Here is a 20666-nt window from a genome sequence, read left to right as displayed (position 1 = left end):
CATATTAATTGTGGTAAGAACATTCACAATAAATTCTTTACATTTCTATCTAAAATAGTTAACAAAAAGCCATTTTTTTCCTTCTTTAACTAATGATTTTTCAAATGCACCCTACGTCCGATTGTTTATTCTTTTTTTATATTATTTAAATATTCTTTCTTTTATTTCATTTCCCAAACATATACTTGCTCTAAAGATAGAAAGAGGAAGAGAGTGAGAAAAATGACCATATATATATATATATATATATATAGAGAGAGAGAGAGAGAGAGGAAAAAAGAAAATCATTAAAAAAAAAACTTATACATTAATCTATAGTGCTTCCATACGTCTGGCTAAACATTGTAGATGAAAAACAAAAGAGTAATGCTACACATCATCTCCTTATTCTCTTTTTGTCCTCCTAAAATTGATGTGGCTCTTAAAATCACCATTGGATCAAAATTCAATAGTGATATATTAAAAATTCAATGGTGATTTTAAGAGCCACATCAATTTTGGGGGGACAAAATGAGGACAAGGAGATAATGTGTAGCATTACTCAAAACAAAATGCATTTAGTTTAGAGAACCGGATGATTTTTTTTTTTTTTTTTTAGGGATTTAGTTAGCCATTTTATATAGAAATCCAAAATACATAAGCCATTGTAATTTATTTGTAAATGCTCTAACTTGCATGTAATTTTTTTTCCCTGATTTTATCATATCCAAAATCAATAGTCCCTATTGTGCGCTTATTTATGTAACAAATCATTCTTATTCATGTTATTTTATTATATCAATTTGAATTAAAGAATTTTTTATTAATTTTTTTTTTCTAATTAATAATTTTTTACTAATCTATTAATTAGATTTGTTACCCATAATCAAGCCAGATTAAACGGTGCATAGTTCAATCTATTAATTAGAATTCTTACCCATAAGCTATTAATCTTTTTTCTAATAAACTACTTATAGACCTATTAAACGCCTAATCTAGAGAAAGTGCATAGTTCATATGCCAATCAAATCAAACACGCAAACTATGGTCTCGATTTTTGACAAATCTCTGTTGATTTTGATCCACCTAGCTAGCTAGCATGCAGCATTGAACATTTTTTCCCAGGCCACAAGCTAGCACTAATCCTGTCCCTAATGCAACTATCAATCACAATAATGGTTTATCCTACGTACCGATCGACCACAAACATCTCGATCATATATTTCTATATTAATTAGTCAAAGTATATAGTTTAAGGGTATGTTATGTTTCTTAACGTAATTCCAACCAGACTCAAAGTTAGTGTTCTTAAAAATACTGTTATATTAACTGTCAATTCAATTTGTAAGTTCACATGATACTTAATATAACAGTCATTAAACAATTAAATTTGATTAAGGTGAGAGTCAAATTTGTAAGGGTTTATAGTTCAAGTTATAACTGTCCACAAAGCATGATTGATCAACGAAAATGGGAAAGGGTATTTTAGTAACCACATGCATCTTTTCCAAAGGAAAAGTCCATAAAGGATGAGAAAACAAATGCAGAAACAAACACTATGCAACAAAAAGGCAGCATAACTTCAAGAGTCGCAGGCGCGACCGAAGCCATTTTCCAACGAGAGTTGTTGACAGCACTTGAGAGTTGAGACACGAAAACCCAAGTCTTGTTGGAGATCTCTAAAGCAAGTTGCGGTTTTTCGTGGAAGCGCGGCAAAGGTACTTTCTTTGACCGCCCATCTATATCTCATATCTCTAAATTAGGGGTGTGCAAAATCTATCCGCACCCGTGAACCCGCCTCGTCTCGCACCAACTCATCCCGTCAATAACGAATATAAGATATTTCTAAAAAAGTGCGGGCCCTAAATATGCTAACCCGTAATTTATGGGGCGGGTTGCGGTATTAAATTTTTTCACACCCGCCCCGCAATCCCTTTATACTCGTACCATCAAATTTTTCTCAAAAAAATTATAAGAATCATGACTAGGGGTGTGCCTTTGATTTCATCAAATTTTCTCCAAAAAAATTATAAGAGTTACGAATTGCCCAAAATTGTGTACCTTTGATTTCATTCAATTCTGCACTATCCATTTCATATATATTCTTATTCCATTCTTATATACACTTTCATCTCTACATTCTCACATACACATATCCATTCAATCTACAATCACATAAAAGAATAAAAAAGTTCTTTACAGTTAGGTTTGTTGGTAATTCTGGTTCTTTCTTCTTGTTATTGTTTGCTGGTAAGGTTGATTCAATTGGGATTTTCAAATTTTAAATTGGGTTAACAAGATTGTGAATTATTTTTCTAGTTTTGGGCCCAGAAAAAAATAAAAAAAAAAAATACCCGAACCTGCATGAACCCGTCCCGATCTGCACTACCCAAGGTCCAACGGGTTGACCATTCACTATGCGGGTTGCAAATCTTGAGTTTCAAATCCATTTACTGCGGGGTGAGTTGTAGAAAACATGCAAATCCGATCCAATCCGGCCTGCGCCCATTCCTATCTCTAATAATAGTAACTTCCCTCTTTTCTACGTCCTGCTATAGTGCTATGGTCCGTACTGTGGGGAAATGAAAATGAAATCTCGACCTCTGTATATCACACCCCAATCCACTTTGACTCCATCAAATCACTCGTGCCTTTGAACCGATTAAACAAACCGTTGAATATATTATATATCACACCCCAATCCAAACGTATCTTGCTTTTTCGGTTCGAAGAATTCAAACGCTGCATTTTCGTTCTTTTCTTGTCCATTTTTTCCAATTTTTGACGCGTATTTGAAGGACATGTGGAAAATTTGTTTCCAATGACGGGTATATAAGCCAGGCAACGTGAACTAGTGAGAGTCATACTCGTCTTGCACTTTGGTGGTTGATTAATCCATTCAGAATTTGGTTGGAATTAACTCAGAAAAAGGGTATCGTGGAAAGTGGAAACCTATTGCAGGTAGGTTCATTATTAATCTTTCTGTGATGGATTCTGATATATATTTTAGTTTTGATGGTACAAGAGTAGCAGTTTGCCTCTTTTCTTTCCCTGCTTGTTGTGTGGCTTTTGCTTGTCTTTGAAATGGAGAGAATTCAGAAAATGGGATGGTGGGGGATTTTGTAGTTGTTCATATTTGCATGATTCCTCTGTGGTCTGATATAAATTTCTTAAATCATTTTGAGCAGGCGTTGGCTTGGCTTGCCACAAATTCAGTTTCTTGGTGCTTACAAATCAATGGGTTTGGCCTACAACATCAGTTTATCTCCCAAGGGGAGAGGTGTGAACTTGAGATCAGACAGCTTTAGCAAAACAGATTCAGAAAAAACCATGACCCTCTCGAATGGGTGTAACAAGATGACCACCAATCACATAAGCCGCTTGAGCCAATGCAAACCCGAAAATGTTGTGCTTGAAAAGAGTCTTTCATTCAAGAATCTAGTTCAAAATGGAGAGAGCTTGGGTTCGGATTCTTTTAGCTTCAAAAACGGATTGAAACATATGCCAATTCCCACACTTTCTCTACCTGAACCAGTAATATTTTTTTCTCCGAGACCCGTTTGTGAGCTTGATGCTGCCGCGGTTAAGGTCCAAAAAGTCTATAAGAGTTACCGAACTCGAAGAAACCTTGCAGATTGTGCAGTGGTGGTGGAGGAGCTCTGGTTAGTCTCCTAGCATTCGATCTTTTTTTTTTTTTTTTTTTTTATGAGTAAAAAGATAAATCAGAAAAAAGAATGCTCCTAGCATTCGATCTTTAACCATTTGGTGTTTCTTAAATCTTGGGGCTTGTGGTTAGAATTTATGATAATCTTTCATGTATTTTTGATATATTTTCTTATATTTCTACACATATAACAATGCAGGTGGAAGGCATTTGACACTCTAGCTCTAAAACAGAGTTCTGTGTCATTCTTCAATGTTGAGAAACCAGAAACTGCTGTCTCACGGTGGGCGAGGGCAAGGACTAGAGCAGCCAAGGTACTCTTTTTGTGCATCACAATCATTTCTACATGGCCTTATTTTATCTCTTATTCTTTTCCATATTGGAGAATTATTTGGATATTAATGAGAGGTACTAATTACAGGTGGGAAAGGGCCTGTCCAAGGATGAGAAGGCTCAAAAACTAGCCCTCCAACACTGGCTTGAAGCGGTGAGTCCTCAAATTCTTTTTTGATGCTTTTACCACAAATCATAATGTAATTCAGTGATAATGATATTAGTTCAGCTAATCAGCTTGATGCTCTATCAAGCCACATAGAACTTGAAAAATTTCATTGAAACTTAAAAAAGCTTTGGACTGAGATACCTCATAATTGAAGAGCCTGAATTGCGTGCAATTTGGGCCACATTCCACTAAGAGGGGGAATGCAGCTCTAAGTAAGTAGGCTCTACAGCTCCTTTATGAGGTGCTCCAATTGTACGCAATTCAGGCATCCCAAAATCGCAATGGTCTTCAGTAGTAAAGATTTTCTACGTCCCTCGTTAAAAGAAGGGAGGAAGTAAACTTTGGTCCTTATACGATTTTTTTTTTCCTACAGATTGATCCACGCCATCGGTATGGGCATAATCTACACTTATACTATGATATCTGGTTTCAATGCGAGAGCGTTCAACCTTTCTTCTATTGGTAAGTACTTCTGTTAGAAATCCCCCTCTCTAATTTGGTTGCTCTGTCACCGTTGGAAATTAGGAACAGAGAGCTTGGAATATGATGTTTTGTTTCTCACATGATTAGTGAATTAAAAAAGGATCAAAGTTTTCCTTCAAAATAGGTTAGGAAAATTCGTTCTAAAGACTATGTGATATGTTAATCCTAAAAAAAAAAAATGCACGTGAAGAACACATATTTCGGTTTAATAGACTGAATTAGAAGAATTTTCTCAAACTCAGTTTGCTGTCGTTCTATTCGTTGTAATATTTTCTAACTCGCTGCTTTCTGAAATGAAGGCTGGATGTCGGAGATGGCAAAGAAATAAATCTCGACAAGTGTCCGAGGAACGTTCTACAGCGCCAATGCATCCAATATCTCGGACCTGTAAGTTGTATTTTCTGAAATCATTGACTGATATACCAATTAATGCCTGTTTGCGTACATAGAAGTTTATCATGTAACTGATGAATGTGTGCAATATTCTTTTCGATGTGGGTATTTCAGAAAGAAAGGGAAGCATATGAGGTGATAGTTGAAAACGGAAAGCTTGTTTATCGGCAAACTGGGCTGCTCTTGGAAACCGTAGAAGGTTCGAAGTGGATATTCGTCCTCAGCACAACCAGGTCTTTGTATGTGGGTCAGAAAAAGAAAGGCTCGTTTCAGCATTCCAGCTTTCTAGCCGGGGGTGCCACAACAGCAGCCGGAAGATTAGTCGCCCATGAAGGCCATCTTGAGGCCATTTGGCCGTACAGTGGTCATTATCACCCAACAGAGGAGAACTTCAGGGAATTCATTAGCTTCCTTCAAGAGCACCACGTAGATCTTACAAATGTTAAGGTACTTATTGTGCATCTCCATGTAACTTTGAAACTTTCAACCAACGGTACAAAATAGCTGATTCTGATATTTACTATTTTCATCTGCAGAGGTATGCAATTGATGATGACAGTCTTTCATTTAAGGTCATTGATGATGAACCAAAAACAGAATCGAAAATGGGTCCTTCTAGATCTACAAAATCAGACCATGAAAATACAATTGGCGTAGATGAGGAGGCTACAATCACGACCGCTCATCAACTAGAAACTAAGAATGCTAATGCAGATGCACCAGCCTTTCCCGTGGGCAGGCCCTTATCTTGCAAGTGGAGCACAGGCGCTGGGCCCCGCATTGGGTGTGTCCGGGACTACCCTGCAGCGCTACAATCGAGAGCACTGGAACAAGTCAACCTATCGCCCAAGGTGCCATCTGGGCAGGTTGTTAACTATGGTCCAATCCCTTCTCCACGGCCCAGTCCAAAGGTCCGGGTCTCCCCTAGACTTACATTTATGGGACTCCCTAGTCCGAGGACACCGATTACTGCAGCTAATTAAGCCAATCCACGAAAGGTGAATGAATGGCTTGGGTCATGCAATTTAGGTAATAAATGTGAAAGAGTTTTTATAGGATTTATTTGGCATCAAGGGCACTTCTAGTGCCCACAATGTGGAGTCTTTTCTAGCAAATGAGGGGACAAAGGGATTAACATTAATTTTTTTTAGATGTTTATTGCTTCATTTTTTTACAGGGCTTAAGTGAGCCAAATAGGTTTTTTTATCCTCCCAATTTTGGCTTCTGTAATTTGGGTTGGATTTCATTGATTTTTCTTGTAAAACACAAAGTTGAGGTAATAAATATACATGCATGTCGACTGAGACAAATTTATTCTATTATTCTTCTCCTTTGTTGCTTTTCATTTTCTTTTCCATGTTGATTGCCAAGTGTTGATGATTGGTATGAGAACTTTGAATCGGGATTGATTGCAATTTATTGTCCAAGCTTGTTCAATTCGCGACTACTCCTGTTCGTTTACGGATCATATTGACTCTTCTACAAACATCAAATTACATGGAAATTCTTAAGATAGCACCACAAACGCGTTGGATTTGTTTAATTTTTAGCTCTTCATCAACAAGTGGACGACTTCCACAATACTAAACGTGTGTCAAAAACAGCAAGTGTAAGTGTCAACATTTCCTTAATCATATTCCTCTCAAATTGTCCTTATAAATTAATGTGACGTACGTGATATGTATTATGTCAGTTACTAAAACTAACGGGTTTGGCCTTGAGAACAAATTGAGCTAGCTTCTTGGCGCTTGCAAATCAATGGGTTTGGCCTTGAGAACATGCTTAAGAAAACAGACTCAGAAACCATGACCCCTCAAATGGGTGTAATAAGATGACCACCAATATATAACATAAGCCGCTCGAGCGATTGCAAACCCGAAAATGTTGTGCTTGAAAGGAGTCTTTCGTTGATCAAGAATCTAGCTCAAGACAGGGAGAACTTGGGTTCGGATACTTTTGGCTGCAAAAACGGATTGAAACATAAACCAATTCCCACACTTTCTCTACCTGAACCAGCAATATTTTTCTCTCCGGCCAAGACCCGTTAGTGAGCTTGATGCAGCCGCGGTTAAGGTCCAAAAAGTCTATCAGAGCTACCGAACTCGATCGAAGAAACCTTGCATGCAGACTGTGCAGTGGTGGTGGAGGAGCTATCATTAGTCAATTTAGTCTCTTGGCATTCTTTAACCATTTGATGTTTCTTAAATCGTGAGTTGTGTGCCCGCGTTTGTGTTAGAATATATGATCGTCTTTCGCATCATGTTTGATATATTTTCTTTATTAATGCTTCGACGACGTAAAATGTTTTTGTTGAAAAATATTTTTAACGAAATTATTTTTCAGAAAAAATGAATTTTTTTTATTTGAAAATATTTTTCAACTGTTAACTCGTACAAAAAAATAGACAGCGTCTTCCGGCGAACACCGTGGTGGATACTAGCAACCTCCAATGGCAGCAGATTCCAGCGGAGGTTAGACAACTTCCGACAGTGGCCTGCCAACTCCTATGGGCGTCCTGCGACTTCGGGTGGTTGTCCGTAAACTCCCATGACTTGAAAATGAGAAGCTCAAACTCATAAAAATAGTTTACGGTTTTAGAAAAGGCAAACAATTTTACAAAAATTAAAGAAGTTTTTCATGATTAATCGAAAATGTTTTCGGTCGAACCAAATACCGAAAAATAGGGAAAATGTTTTCTAAAAAGTAGTTTACTTCGAAATAAACAAAGATTGAGTATTTACTGTTGATTGTGATTGTAATAAATTCCTAGAGATTGAGTATTTACCGTTGATTGTGACCATTTTTGCCCACGTGATAACTTTTACTTTTATTTTATTTTTATTTTTTTAGATTAAAAAAAAAAAAACCCTAGAGCTAACTAGAGGACCACATTGCCACATGGACAAGATGGTCAAGAGTTATGTCTTGTAACTGCAAAAGATCATATCTCTTGCAGATATAATCAATTCATTATAAACAAAATGTAGCCTTAATTTTTGTGTTCTCAAAAAAGAAAGAACAAAACATCTTCCTTTTTTTTAAAAAAAAAAAAGTTAATTGTTTTTCTTTCACTTTGAGAAGATATTAGAATATAGAATATCTTCCAGAGTAGACTTTATAAAAGTTTTCCTTATTAAGTACTTATTGTAATTAAATTCAAGAGATTTGATTACCTTCCTTCCTTGAATTTAACATTTTTCTCTATAAATATAAATATAAATAGGATCATATTGTATTGCAAATTAATACAATGAATTTAACATAAACAAAATGTAACCCTAATTTTTTGTGTTCTCTATTTCTATCTTGGCTTCGACTCTTTTCTCTTACATTTTATGTTTTCTCATATATTTCTACACACATAACAATGCAGGTGGAAGGCATTTGACTCTCTAGCTCTACAACAGAGTTCTGTGTCGTTCTTCAATGTTGAGAAACCAGAAACTGCTGTCTCACGGTGGGCGAGGGCAAGGACCAGAGCTGCCAGGGTACTCTTTTTGTGCATCATAATCATCTCTGCATGGCCTTATTTTTTCTCTTCTTCTTTTCCATATTGGAGAATTATTTGGATATTAATGAGAGTTGCTAATTATATAGGTGGGAAAGGGCTTGTCCAAGGATGAGAATGCTAAAAAACTAGCCCTCCTACACTGGCTTGAAGCTGTGAGTCCTCAAATCCTTTTCTTATGCTCTTACCGCAAATCATAATGCAATTCAATGATCATGATATTAGTAGCTAATCATTTTGGTGCTCTATCAAGCCACATAAAACTTGAAAAGTTTCATCGAAACTTAAATACATTGTGTTTAATTTGTTAAAATCAACAACCACTTAATAGCTTTGGACTGAGATATCCTACCATTAAAGTTTCTGAATTGCATGCAATTTGGGTATGCCACACAAAGGGGCAACTCGGGGCCATCAGCTTCGAGTAAAAGGGCCATGCAATCACTTTATGTGAGGTGCCCGAATTCGAATTATATGAATATAGCACTTACAATGGACTCCTCATATTTAGCTTTTCTTTATATTTTTAATAAAAATGCCTAAATAAGACTCTTTAGTAAATGTTAAACTTCGTATTCGTCAGATTTTCCTTTTAAATTTAAAGAGCCAAAAAGACTATTATAATTTTTTTAATAATACTTTCTGCAAATGGTGCCAATATTCTCCCTTTCTCTAATAAATAAAATCTGCTCCATTATGTTGAATGATTAAAAAATAGTATTTATTTAAAGTAGAGAAATATTTAGAGAGTTTGTTATTTGATGGTTTAAAAAAGTGACTAGCTAAAACCCTTGAAGTAAATTTTGAGAGTTAAATTTAAAAAAATTACGAAAAAGCAATTGTGAATGCTCACGATTGGGGCACTCCAAAATTGTAGGAATCTTCATATATATATATATATATATATATATTCTTGCCTAAATAAAAGATGGGATGGCTTAAAAGAAAAGGAAAATAATTAAAAAAGGGATGAAGTAAACATTACACTTATACGATTTCCTTTTTATTTTTATTTTTTAAATCTACAGATTGACCCACATCATCGGTATGGGCACAATCTACACTTATACTATGCTGTCTGGTTTCAAAGCGAGAGCGTTGAACCTTTCTTCTATTGGTGAGTAATACTTTTAGAAAACCCTTCACTACGCTTACTCTGTTATAATTAGGTTGCTCTGTGACCGTTGAAAATTAAGAACAGACAGCTTGGAATCTTACGTTTTGGTTCGCATGCACAAGTTGATTAGCCAATTAAAAAAAAAAAAAAAACCCTCTCAACACGTGGAAAACACAATTATTTTTAATAATAACAACAAAGTTAAAAGATAATTTATTAAAAAAACATTGTTTGTCACATGCAAAAGACGCGTGTTATTTTTCTTTGTCCGTGTGGGACATGCACGTGGAGTACACAGATCCCAATGTAATAGACTGACGTAGAACAATTTCTCCCAAGCCAGTTTAGAATATTTTCTAACTCGCAGCTGCTTTCTGAAATGAAGGCTGGATTTCGGAGACGGCAAAGAAATAAATCTGGAGAAGTGTCCGAGGAACGTTCTACAGCGCCAATGCGTCGAATATCTCGGACCTGTAAGTTGTATATTCCGATGGATTCCATAATTTCATTGACTGATATACAAATTAATGTCTGTTTGCATACATAGAAGTTTATCATGTAACTGATGAATGTGTGCAATATCTTTTCGATGTGGGCAACTTCAGAAAGAAAGGGAAGCATATGAGGTGATAGTTGAAAACGGAAAGCTTGTTTATCGGCGAACTGGGCTGCTCTTGGAAACCGTAGAAGGTTCGAAGTGGATATTCGTCCTCAGCACAACCAGATCTTTGTATGTGGGTCAGAAGAAGAAAGGCTCGTTTCAGCATTCCAGCTTTCTAGCCGGGGGTGCCACGACAGCAGCCGGAAGATTAGTCGCCCATGAGGGCCTTCTTGAGGCCATTTGGCCGTACAGTGGCCATTATCACCCTACAGAGGAGAACTTCAGGGTATTCATTAGCTTCCTTCAAAAGAACCATGTAGATCTTACAAATGTTAAGGTACATATAGTTTCTCCTTGCACGTAACTTTCAACCAACGGTACAAAATAGCTGATTCTGATCTTTAATTTACATTCTTCATCTGCAGAGGTATGCAATTGATGATGACGGTCTTTCGTTTAAGATCACCGATGACGAACCAAAAACAGAATCGATTATGGGTCCCTATAGATCTACAAAATCAGACCGTGAAAATACAATTGACGTAGATGTCACAGTAGAGGAGGAGACTACAATCACGACCGCTCATCAAGAAGAAAATAAGAATAAGAATACTAACGATGATGCCAATGCAGATGCACCAGACTTTCACGTGGGCCAGCCCTGGGCCTTTTGGTAACTACGGCCCAGCTCAAAGGTCTGGGTCTCTCCTAGACTTGCAGTCATTGGACTCCCTAGTCCGAGGACCCCAATTACTGCATCTAAGCAAAGCCAATTCACCAAAGGTGAATCAATGTCTTGGGTCATGATTAGCGTCCTCTAAAATTATTTTATCTAAATTTGAGAGAATTTCGGACAAATAATTATGAGAGACTACTTATAAAACCCACATGATCAAAAGTTAATGATGAATTGATAGATATTTATCAATTTTGTTGACATGATGGTTAACAATTTAGGTAGTAAATGTAAGAGAATCCATTTGTCTGAGCAGATTTCGGACAATCCATTCTCTTGTTAAGATAAGTATGCTTTATAAAACTCTCGCAGATTTACTATGAGAATTGCTAACAATGCAAATAACAAATTACTGAACATCCGAATCTATGGTCAATTATATTTAACAATATAACGGGACAAAATTAGTGGCACCAAGGGCACTTCTATGAATCTTTTCTATCAAATGGGAGAGGAAAAGGGACTTACTTTATTTGTTTTTTCCTTGATTTTTAATGTTTAATTCTTTTTTTTTTTTTTAGATGTTTATTACTTCATTTTTTTTTTTATAGGGTTTGTGATCCAAATAAGGTTTTTTATCCTCCCAATTTTGGCTTCTATAATTTGGGTTGGATTTTGTTAGTACAGTTTTCAATATGGCCGGAAACAGCTCGCTCCTTTCCGGTGCTCTTGTCCTCTATTTGTTGCAATACCTGCAATGTGAAGAGAATACGCCTGGGGGTTGGCCAGTGTTCCTCTCTTCGATGCTTAAGTTAGTATGAGTATATAGTATGTGTAAGTGCAACAATGGTGATCCCTCTTTCTTACTTGAGGTCTTTGACTATTTATATGTTAGGGATCAGTACCTTCAACGCCTTAGAGTTTTGTCTCTTTCTTCTCCCTTAACCTAAGAGCGCTATTAAAATTAGACCCTAACCGCATACCTTCCAAATCGAGATACTTCCCCTAATAATCTCAAGGCAAGATTCACAAAGACAAATTCGGGATTAATGTTAATCCCATATTATCAGGGACGGGACGCGATTCCAGAATATATAGGACGAAACAATGTCCATATAACAGACCGCCGGCTCATCTTGTGAGTCCCGGGACGGCATCTACTAAGGACTCCTAAATACCCATTATGACTCGTATTCGGTGGGCTTTGGGCCCATTTTTTTTGCATTGGCTAAGGTGGGCTGAAAGGCTAATTGTTCCCAACTTGGGCGGGCCTAATGGGATTATTCCCAACAGATTTTATTAATTTTCTTGTAAAGCACAAAGTGGAGGTAATAAAATTAAATAAAATGTACATATTAGTGACACAACATTATTTTATTTTATTATTATTCTCCTCTGTTGCCAATTATTTTCTTTTCCATTTTTCCAATTTGATTGCGAAATCTTGATGGGTATGAGAACTTTGAATTGGGATTGGCTGCGATTAATTCAGGTAGCTAATCTAAGAAGGTCTTGATGGTGTTTACTTCCCTCAATAGATTTTAATAATTTATTGTGGAGCCAACTTCAAACAAATAAACCCATCAGAGCCCTATTTCATTAACCAAGCGACAAGAAAAAGACTATGAAATTACATAATAAATAAATATTACGCATACTTTTAAGTGAATTTGGATCCTCTTTAATTCATTTAAATCGAAAAAGATCCGGTTTCCTTCCTAGTAGTACTCTTTGATTTGGCAGATGATGATCTGGTTTAGGTAGTGTAAAAAACAAACATAACATATGTGCATTAGTTTTTCTAATGTTTTAAATTTAATTTCAAAAAATTTATGAAAGAAAGTGATAATGAAATTAAATCTAAACTAAAAAACAATAATAATTTTTATTAGACATTAATAAGTAAATATTTGAATGTAGCATTTCTCAATTAAATATATAGAATAAAATATGAATTATCTCGGTAGAGATGAAGTAGACCGTGGAAAACCGGAACAGAGTCCACAGTGAGTAATCAAATCACTCAATCACCCATCGGAAAATCTCTCTGTGCACAACAAAAAGGCAAAAGCACTCCAGCCAAGGTGCTTCTCTGACCAAACGAATCATCATTTTAGCTTAGAGGGTCCAGAGAAACATTCTTAGTATCAAATGATTCGAATACTTCTTATCAACTCGGTTAACAACCTGTCTCCAAAATTCTTCGTTTTACTGGCTCTGTCTTTAGACCATCCCATTTGCCCCAAGAACAAGCAGCACTTCCAAGTTCCAACACCAATCCCTATAGTTGGCCGCTCAAGGCAACATTAATTTAATCCAACAATAACCTCTTCTTTCTTTTTCTTTTTTTTCTTTTTTATTTATTATTATCATTATTATATATGTATAACAAATAGCACGTGGTATCATATATTACTGAAGAAAGTGCAAGGGCAAATTATGGAAAATAGAGGTACAAGATCCCATATACTCTAAGCCAGATAAATCTGACTTAAAACAGCAATTTAAACAAAACACAAACATTACATGTATAGCATTGAGCCACTCTTTACATTTAAACACAATCAGCTTATTAAATTAGTGATTAGAAGATTGAATTTACTTATTCTTATTTGCTTAAACTTTTAAAATAAGTGGTAGTTTAACATGATATTAAAGCTAAATATCCTGAGTTTGAACTTTGACTTCACCATTCACCACATTTCAATTATATTTTACTTGTTGGACATCACCTGTTAAAAGGTAATTTGAACTTACACATTAATTAAATTTACCTCTTCCTATCATTTATTTATTTCACCTCATTTTGCTTGCCGACCAATATACTGGGTGGATCAGATCTCCTATAATACATTATATACATACTACTAACTGTGTGAAGTTTTGACCCATTGATAGAAATTTCTTCTAAACTAGGTTCAAGAATTTTTTGTCCGTCTATAAATTTTTTAAGTATCCATTAAACATGAGAAAAGCATATCATTTTTTTAATTAGTATGTGAAAATAATTATAAAAAAAATCATGTACTTCTTATGTGTTAAAGAACACTTGGCAAATTTATAGACCGAAATTTATTCAAAATGTACATGCACTTATCCAGCCCTTTAACACTCTTTTCATCCAATTTTTTTTTATCTCAACAGATTTTGGCTAAGAAGCACAGAGTGTTTAGTGTTAATGTGAAAACTAAAAACTACAGCTGGTCCAATTTAATGATAAAGATAATTCATTTTAAATTTGGAGGAAACCAGGATTTATATTTCCTCTTTTTCAAAATAGATTATAATTCTTATTTTTCTTTGGATCTGCTGAAATTCTTAAAAAAAAATTGAATGTGAAAGTTCATATATATATATATATATATTCGTATTAAAAAATAGATTTTGTCAAATATTGTACTATTTTAATATAAAAGAAATAATATTTTGAAAATTACTATAATCTTACTTTTTGTTAATAGTAATTATTATAATCTTCCCATTTCTTCAATTTTATGGGAAACTACACCTAATCTCGTGAACTTTCACACTTTAATTACAATGTACCTCCAAACTCAAAAAAGTTATAATGCCTCTTTTCGTAAAAAAATTATTAGCCCCTTCTATGAAGAGAGATTTATTTATTTAAAAAATAAATAAAAAATTCCAACAAAATGAGTGGAACTAAAATAACAATAATACCCTTGTAAAATGAAGTAAAAAATTATTTAAAGAAAATGGCAAGAGACCCATTTGATATATACCAAAATGAAGTGAAAATAACACGGAAAAATGATTATTTTCATTTTAAATAAAAATAAAAAAGAGTTGCTTAATTGATTTAGGAATAGTAAAATAATAATAATAAAAAATAACTATTTTATTTATTCTAAGAGTGCGTAGCTATTTATGATACTATGCAATTTGTACGACCAGATGTACAGACAATATGCATGGGATTAGCCGCTTCAATGGGATCTTTTATTCTAGTCGGAGGAGAAATTACCAAACGTCTAGTATTCCCTCATGCTCGGCGCCAATGAGTTTTGTATTTGAGAGAAAAAAGAAGACTATGCCTTCGCCATATGAAATATGACTATTAAGTAATAATAGCATGGCATTTTGAATTCGATATGAAAATTTTTTTTTTTTTTAATTTTTTTTTTCAAAAAACTATTAGATTATATATCGAAGGAGTAGTATGAGATAAGGGGCATTTCCGATTTTATCTGATCTATCGGAAATCTATTGCAGTGTTTGGGATTGCGATTTTGTAGACAATAAGTGCGATTTTAAACCAAATCGCAGAACATAGATCGTTTGGGAACTGCGTTTTTAAAAATTACAATTTGAAAACGCAGAAAATCTGCTTTTTCAAATCGCAGATCAGATGGTATTTTTTTGAAAACGCAAAATTTTAAAGGTAAATTCGCGATTTTAAAGGTTAAACTGTGATTTTGTCAAACGCTTAACTGCGTTTGTAAAAATCATTTTTTTCAAATCGCACATTTTAAAATCGTTATTTTAAATCGTACTTTTTGAAATCGCAAACCTAAACAAGTCCTGAATCAAATAATCAACCGCCCGCTTGAAATGAAGGCATCCGTTTCCCACGTCTCCGTAGAGAATAGCATCCCCCTATCTATCTTGAATGTCTATAGCAGATAATTTTTTATTTTTTGAAACAATCTATAACAAATAATTAAGTAAAGCACAAGGGCAAATATAACTAAACCGTCCGGTCAAAGATGCAGAGAGCTTTCCGTTTTTCCACTTTTAATCAAAGCTTGTTTGATGTTTCCTGGATTTCCAGCCAATTGATTGATAAAGCTGATATTAACTAACTGCTAAAAAGAACTGAAACTGGTGATGAGATAATAATGTGAGTCTGCCACTCTACTGATTGAGATGGGTCATTAAAGGACAGCCATTTACCACTGTTTAATCTCCATCAGCAATCACTACCATCCGGTCCATCCATCTTCCTGCCCAGATGGATCTTCCAGACTTTTTGAGTCAAGAGGCAGATGGACTGTGTGTGCCCCATCAACCCATTTCTCCGATTTGACCCAACCAAAAGTACTATGACTGATCTCGATTCAATAACTGTACGTCTCACACTAGTAAATTTCTCTCAAGGGTTTTTCTGCTTTTAATGCTCCGTTTAAAATGGGTTTAAAAAAGTCATTTTTTAAAAAATTATTTTTTGGTGTTTGGCGCGTACGAAAAATCACAAATATTTTTTTATATTTTTATTCATTCATATTAACTTATAAAAATTAATTTTTATTCACAACATAAAAATATTAATGTAAAATAATATAAAAATCATCGATGACGAGATTCGGTCACTGACCGACAAGATTCTGACAATTTTTACCTGATTCCGGCTAATATAGCCAGAATTTGAGATAAAGGCCGGAATCCGAACAGTTTCGTCGGAATCTGGGATAGCCGGATTCCGGCGAAAGCCAGGGCCAGCCGGGATCCGACCTCTCTGGCCTGATCCGGCCAACCGGCCGGAATCCGGCTCTCTGGCCAAATCCGGCCAAATGGCCGGAATCCGACTGGTCTGGCCGGATTTCGGTTAGATTGGTTGCCGGAATTTGGCTGACCGGATTCCGGCGAAGGTGGCCGGATTCCGTCGCCAGATTCCGGCGACATTAACCGGATGTTGTCGGATTCCGATACCGACAATATTTCGATGGTGCTCAGCTGCTTGAACGTGAAGGTCGACTGTGCCGTTTAAAATAAATCGACTACGTCTGGTGTCTTCGGAAAACGATTTACACTTTTAAAAAGCGTAAATTTTTTTTCGAAATTTACTAAGCATTTTTTATCAAACAGAAATCATTTTCCGGTTGACTATTATTTTCGCCCCTACCAAACACCGAAAAATGCCGAAATCATTTTACGCCAAAACAATCGGAACATAAAAGAAAAATTTTTGTAATGGATCGTGAAAGTCTTTGTGTGGGTTTGCAATTAACATGTGATTTTAAAAAATAATTTTAAAAAAATATATTTAAGTGTTTGACAAAATTACAGTCTAACTTTTAAAATTAAAGGTTAACTTTTAAAATTTTCCGTTTTTAAAAGAACACCACATTATCTTGCGATTTGAAAAAACAATTTTTTACGTTTTCAAATCACAACTTTTTAAAAACACAATTGCCATAAGGTTCATTTTCTGCGATTTAATTTAAAATAGCACTTTTAATCTACGAAATCGCAATCACAAACACATTCTTAGTCATATTTTGCGTTAAAAAAGATTAATATGCTTTTAGATGTTTTTTAAAATCCCTCTTGTCTCGCTTAATAAAAAGTTAATATAAGACTTAACATTTAAATGTGAGAATGAAATGTCATAATCTTTTCTCTTAAATTTTTAATAATTTAAAGGTCCCTGTTAAGATTTATGTCATGCAATACTTCAACACTACATAGTGTTATTAGATTATTTTACTACTAAGGGCGGAGTTAGGATTTAGGATTTTGGAGGGGGCCAAATTAAAAAATAAAAAAATTCAGGAGTAAATTTTTTTTTTTTTTTTTTTTTTGGGATAAACCGCTGGCCTTTGGGGGCCCCCCCAAGTCCAGGGGTAGCTCTGCCCCTGTCTACTACAATATGTAATGACCCAAAAAACAAAAATATTAACAACATATGGGTTATTATTTTAAAAAAATTAGTCAAATTATATTTAAAACTTTTTAAAATTCACTATAAAGCTCGGTGTCGTTTAATAAAAACCTAACGTTCACTAACTCTTCTATAATTCATATGTTATCTATAAACTAATTTATGTTCGGAATATCTTCCACTAGTAAGAGCTTGTTTGGCAAACCATCCTAGCCCTGTTTGAAATTTATTTTCCTCTCCTCTCCCCTCCCTTATTTTAATTTTTATCAAAAAAACATCAACTTCAAAACATTCTTAACTTTTTTTTTTTTTTTTACTTTTTATATCCCATCAGAACTTTTTATTACTTTTTAAATAAAAAATCTCACTACAATTCAATTTTTTATTTTTTTTTAATTATTTTTTCACTTTTTCATATAAATTATTTCAACTTTATATCAAATCAATCATATTTTCCAATCATTCAGAAAAAATTCCTAAAAGGAGGGGAGAGGTGATGAATTTTCAAACGGGGCCTAATCTCCCTCTATTTCTTTTTATTTCTCTCAAAAAAATCAAATAAAAAACATTATAACGTTTTTATACTTTTTATATCACATCAAATAATTTTTTTTATTATTATTTAAATAAAATAGGCCACTAAAACATTTTTTTTTTTCACTTTTTTATAAAACATTCTTAAATTTTATATCACATTAATCAATTCTTATTACTATTCAAACAAATATTCCACAACATAATTACTTATTATGTTATAGCGAAAATAACTATTAAATTTTGGATTTTGGATTCAAGCTATAATACTGTCACACCGAGCTTTATTCCTCTTTGTGGTAAATTCCGAAGTTTAAAGGGGGCCGTGGCACTGTGGAAGAATAGGTAGAACTGTAGAAGTCTTTACAACGAGAAGACAAACAGTGGCACAACTAGATTGTTAGGATGTGAGTGTTTTGTCAGAGCTTCTTCAAAGCGATGATATTTCTTGAAAAGAGACAAAAATGGGGAGCAAAACCCACCTCCTAGACAGAAATTTGACTTGCTTGGGAAGCAAAACTCTCCTCCTAGACAGCACAGAGAGAGGGAGAGAGAGAGAGTGAGTAGTGAGATTCCAGGGTCCCTATTTTTTGTCTTCTCTTGCACCAGGGTTCTATTCCTACAGCAATATTTATTATTTGGCCGCTTGTGAGTGACTTGAAGGGACTAGGGAGTGATTCAAACCCACCTCTCTCTCTCTCTCTCTCTCTCTCTCTTCATCTCACTCTCATAAAGATCATCATCATCTTTTGGGACTGTTAGAAAGATGAAGAAAAGAACGTGCTATTTCCTAATGGCTATTCTGCAGATAATGACCTGTGTTTCTGTAACAAGCAGGCCCTTGGAATCACATGACGCTGCTCCTACACAAGGTTAGCTATTCCTATGCTTTTTCTAGTCTCGCTAGCAAATCCGTTTCTTTTTCACTCTTACTCCCAACTTTTTGTCCCTCGGGGGAAAAGAAGAAGAAGCTTTTTTTTAACATTTTTGTGTAAATCATGACATATTTCGTTATGGTGCTAGGAAGAGCATTTCTTATCATTTGATTTGTCAAATCTTTCCCTTTAGACCTTGTCTGTTTCTGGTTTTGGTTAAACTACAGCTCTCACTATTATATTTACTCAAATTTCTATACTTGATCCAACAGGCCAAATTCCACATTTCCCTCAAGCTGCCTGTGATTCAAAACAGGTCTCACTCTCTCTCTCTCTCTCTCTCTCTCTCTCTCTCTCTCTCTCTCTCTCTCTCTCTCTCTCTCTCTCTCTCTCTCTCTCTCTCTCACCCACACACGAGGATCCCCTAGATTCTCAAATTAAGCAATTTAAGCCTTTTTAAGGGTGGGAAAGCTTGAAAAATGTTACTTATGAAAAATGTGGCATGTTATTGAGTTAGAAAAAAAAAATTTCCTTCCTAAAAGGCTTCCTCTTCAATTTTGCAAAGATGTTTGTTTTTTTTTTAAAATCAAAATATAGATTTTGACTCAAATTTTTTTTATAATATAAAATGTAAGAAACAAAAATATACTCAATTGTTGATTGTAACATGCTACATTCTAAATTGGTGGCAGCTAAAAAGTAAAAACAGTCAAAATTACATTATTTGGGAAGGGAATCTCAATCCCGCATTGATGGGTTGGGGATCTGCACTTAGGCCCAATGGCTAGCAATTTGGGCACTTGAACTGTCAGGGGCAAGTTGATTATGCGGTCTCACACTTTATGGGGTTACCCAAATTGGGACTCCCCATGTGCGGGTATCCCGATCCCAAGTGCACACACAAATTGGAATTTTCTGTGTCTTAATTGCACTACCGGATAAGTAATTGTGAGAGGGTTAGATGGGCCCATGTGTCCGAGCACCTGATCAAGCCAATGGCCCGTCAAGGCCTCTCAAAATTACAATCAGGCATGCTGCAATCCGAGTAGGGAATAGCAGCCAATCCCAATCCCAATCCCATTCCCAATCCCAATCCCCCACGCACATGTAATACGGGTTCCATCGGTATGTCTCCTTGATTGATCTTGGTTTCTCTCTCAAGGGGCTTGGATGCATTGAAGGAGAACCTAATGAGAAAGAAGACACATACAGGTGGCTCAGTAGGCTGGGGTCGAGACCACCAAGTTGTCGGCAGAAATGTGAAGGCTGCATTCCTTGTTATCCCACTCAAACACCCACAACCACTGATCATATAGGAGTTCAATATGCCAATTATGAGCCTGTTGGGTGGAAATGCAAGTGTGGCACTTCTTTCTTTAATCCTTGAACAAATAAATGGTTTTAGTTCAGTGGCGCACGTGCAGAAAAGGCTGGGCTTCTTTTTTATTTTTTTTTGTCGAGAAATTGAAGCTGAGGAATTGTAGTTTAGACTTTAGAGGGTTAAAGCTTTTTAGCTAGAGTTCTCAACGTATGCAATTTAAAATGCTTTTAAATCTATCTAAATTATCTGTAATTGTGGCGATGTATGAGATAAATATTAGATGAATGTGAAGAATTATCTCTCATGGTCGGTTTTAAATAATTTTTTCTAAGATATTTGGCTACCATTGTCTTAGATCTAGTTTGCTAGAAGTAAATATGCTCTTTAATTA

The 20666-nt window shown here is 35.1% G+C and overlaps 2 protein-coding genes and 1 pseudogene across 2 annotated transcripts; all 3 read left to right on the top strand.

Annotated features, from left to right (window-relative positions):
- The first annotated feature begins 2785 nt into the window (after positions 1–2785).
- On the top strand, positions 2786–6343 carry LOC133857382 (IQ domain-containing protein IQM1-like). The gene is made up of 8 exons (XM_062292637.1): positions 2786–2940; positions 3168–3641; positions 3843–3957; positions 4065–4130; positions 4519–4607; positions 4928–5015; positions 5136–5468; positions 5558–6343. Exons 2-8 carry the CDS (start codon positions 3217–3219, stop codon positions 6002–6004), a joined length of 1563 nt encoding a protein of 520 aa, XP_062148621.1. The 5' UTR covers positions 2786–2940; positions 3168–3216; the 3' UTR covers positions 6005–6343.
- On the top strand, positions 6028–11346 carry LOC133857462 (IQ domain-containing protein IQM4-like; annotated as a pseudogene).
- Positions 11347–18576: 7230 nt separating this feature from the next.
- On the top strand, positions 18577–20560 carry LOC133856537 (EPIDERMAL PATTERNING FACTOR-like protein 6). The gene is made up of 3 exons (XM_062291588.1): positions 18577–18951; positions 19227–19270; positions 20117–20560. Exons 1-3 carry the CDS (start codon positions 18846–18848, stop codon positions 20339–20341), a joined length of 375 nt encoding a protein of 124 aa, XP_062147572.1. The 5' UTR covers positions 18577–18845; the 3' UTR covers positions 20342–20560.
- Positions 20561–20666: the final 106 nt, after the last annotated feature.

Source organism: Alnus glutinosa, chromosome 14 (genome assembly GCF_958979055.1).
Source record: "Alnus glutinosa chromosome 14, dhAlnGlut1.1, whole genome shotgun sequence".
In the NCBI taxonomy this organism is placed as follows: Eukaryota; Viridiplantae; Streptophyta; class Magnoliopsida; order Fagales; family Betulaceae; genus Alnus; species Alnus glutinosa.
Note: the sequence above shows the minus strand (reverse complement) of the source record. Positions and strands in the feature narration are given on the sequence as shown.

Coding starts and splice junctions, on each gene's coding strand:
- LOC133857382 (XM_062292637.1), top strand. CDS start 3,217: ATGGGTTTGGCCTACAACATCAGTTTATCTCCCAAGGGGAGAGGTGTG. Junction 4,131..4,518: donor TCCAACACTGGCTTGAAGCG/GTGAGTCCTCAA, acceptor TTTTTCCTACAG/ATTGATCCACGCCATCGGTA. Junction 5,469..5,557: donor TAGATCTTACAAATGTTAAG/GTACTTATTGTG, acceptor TTTCATCTGCAG/AGGTATGCAATTGATGATGA.
- LOC133856537 (XM_062291588.1), top strand. CDS start 18,846: ATGAAGAAAAGAACGTGCTATTTCCTAATGGCTATTCTGCAGATAATG. Junction 18,952..19,226: donor TGACGCTGCTCCTACACAAG/GTTAGCTATTCC, acceptor TTGATCCAACAG/GCCAAATTCCACATTTCCCT. Junction 19,271..20,116: donor CTGCCTGTGATTCAAAACAG/GTCTCACTCTCT, acceptor TTCTCTCTCAAG/GGGCTTGGATGCATTGAAGG.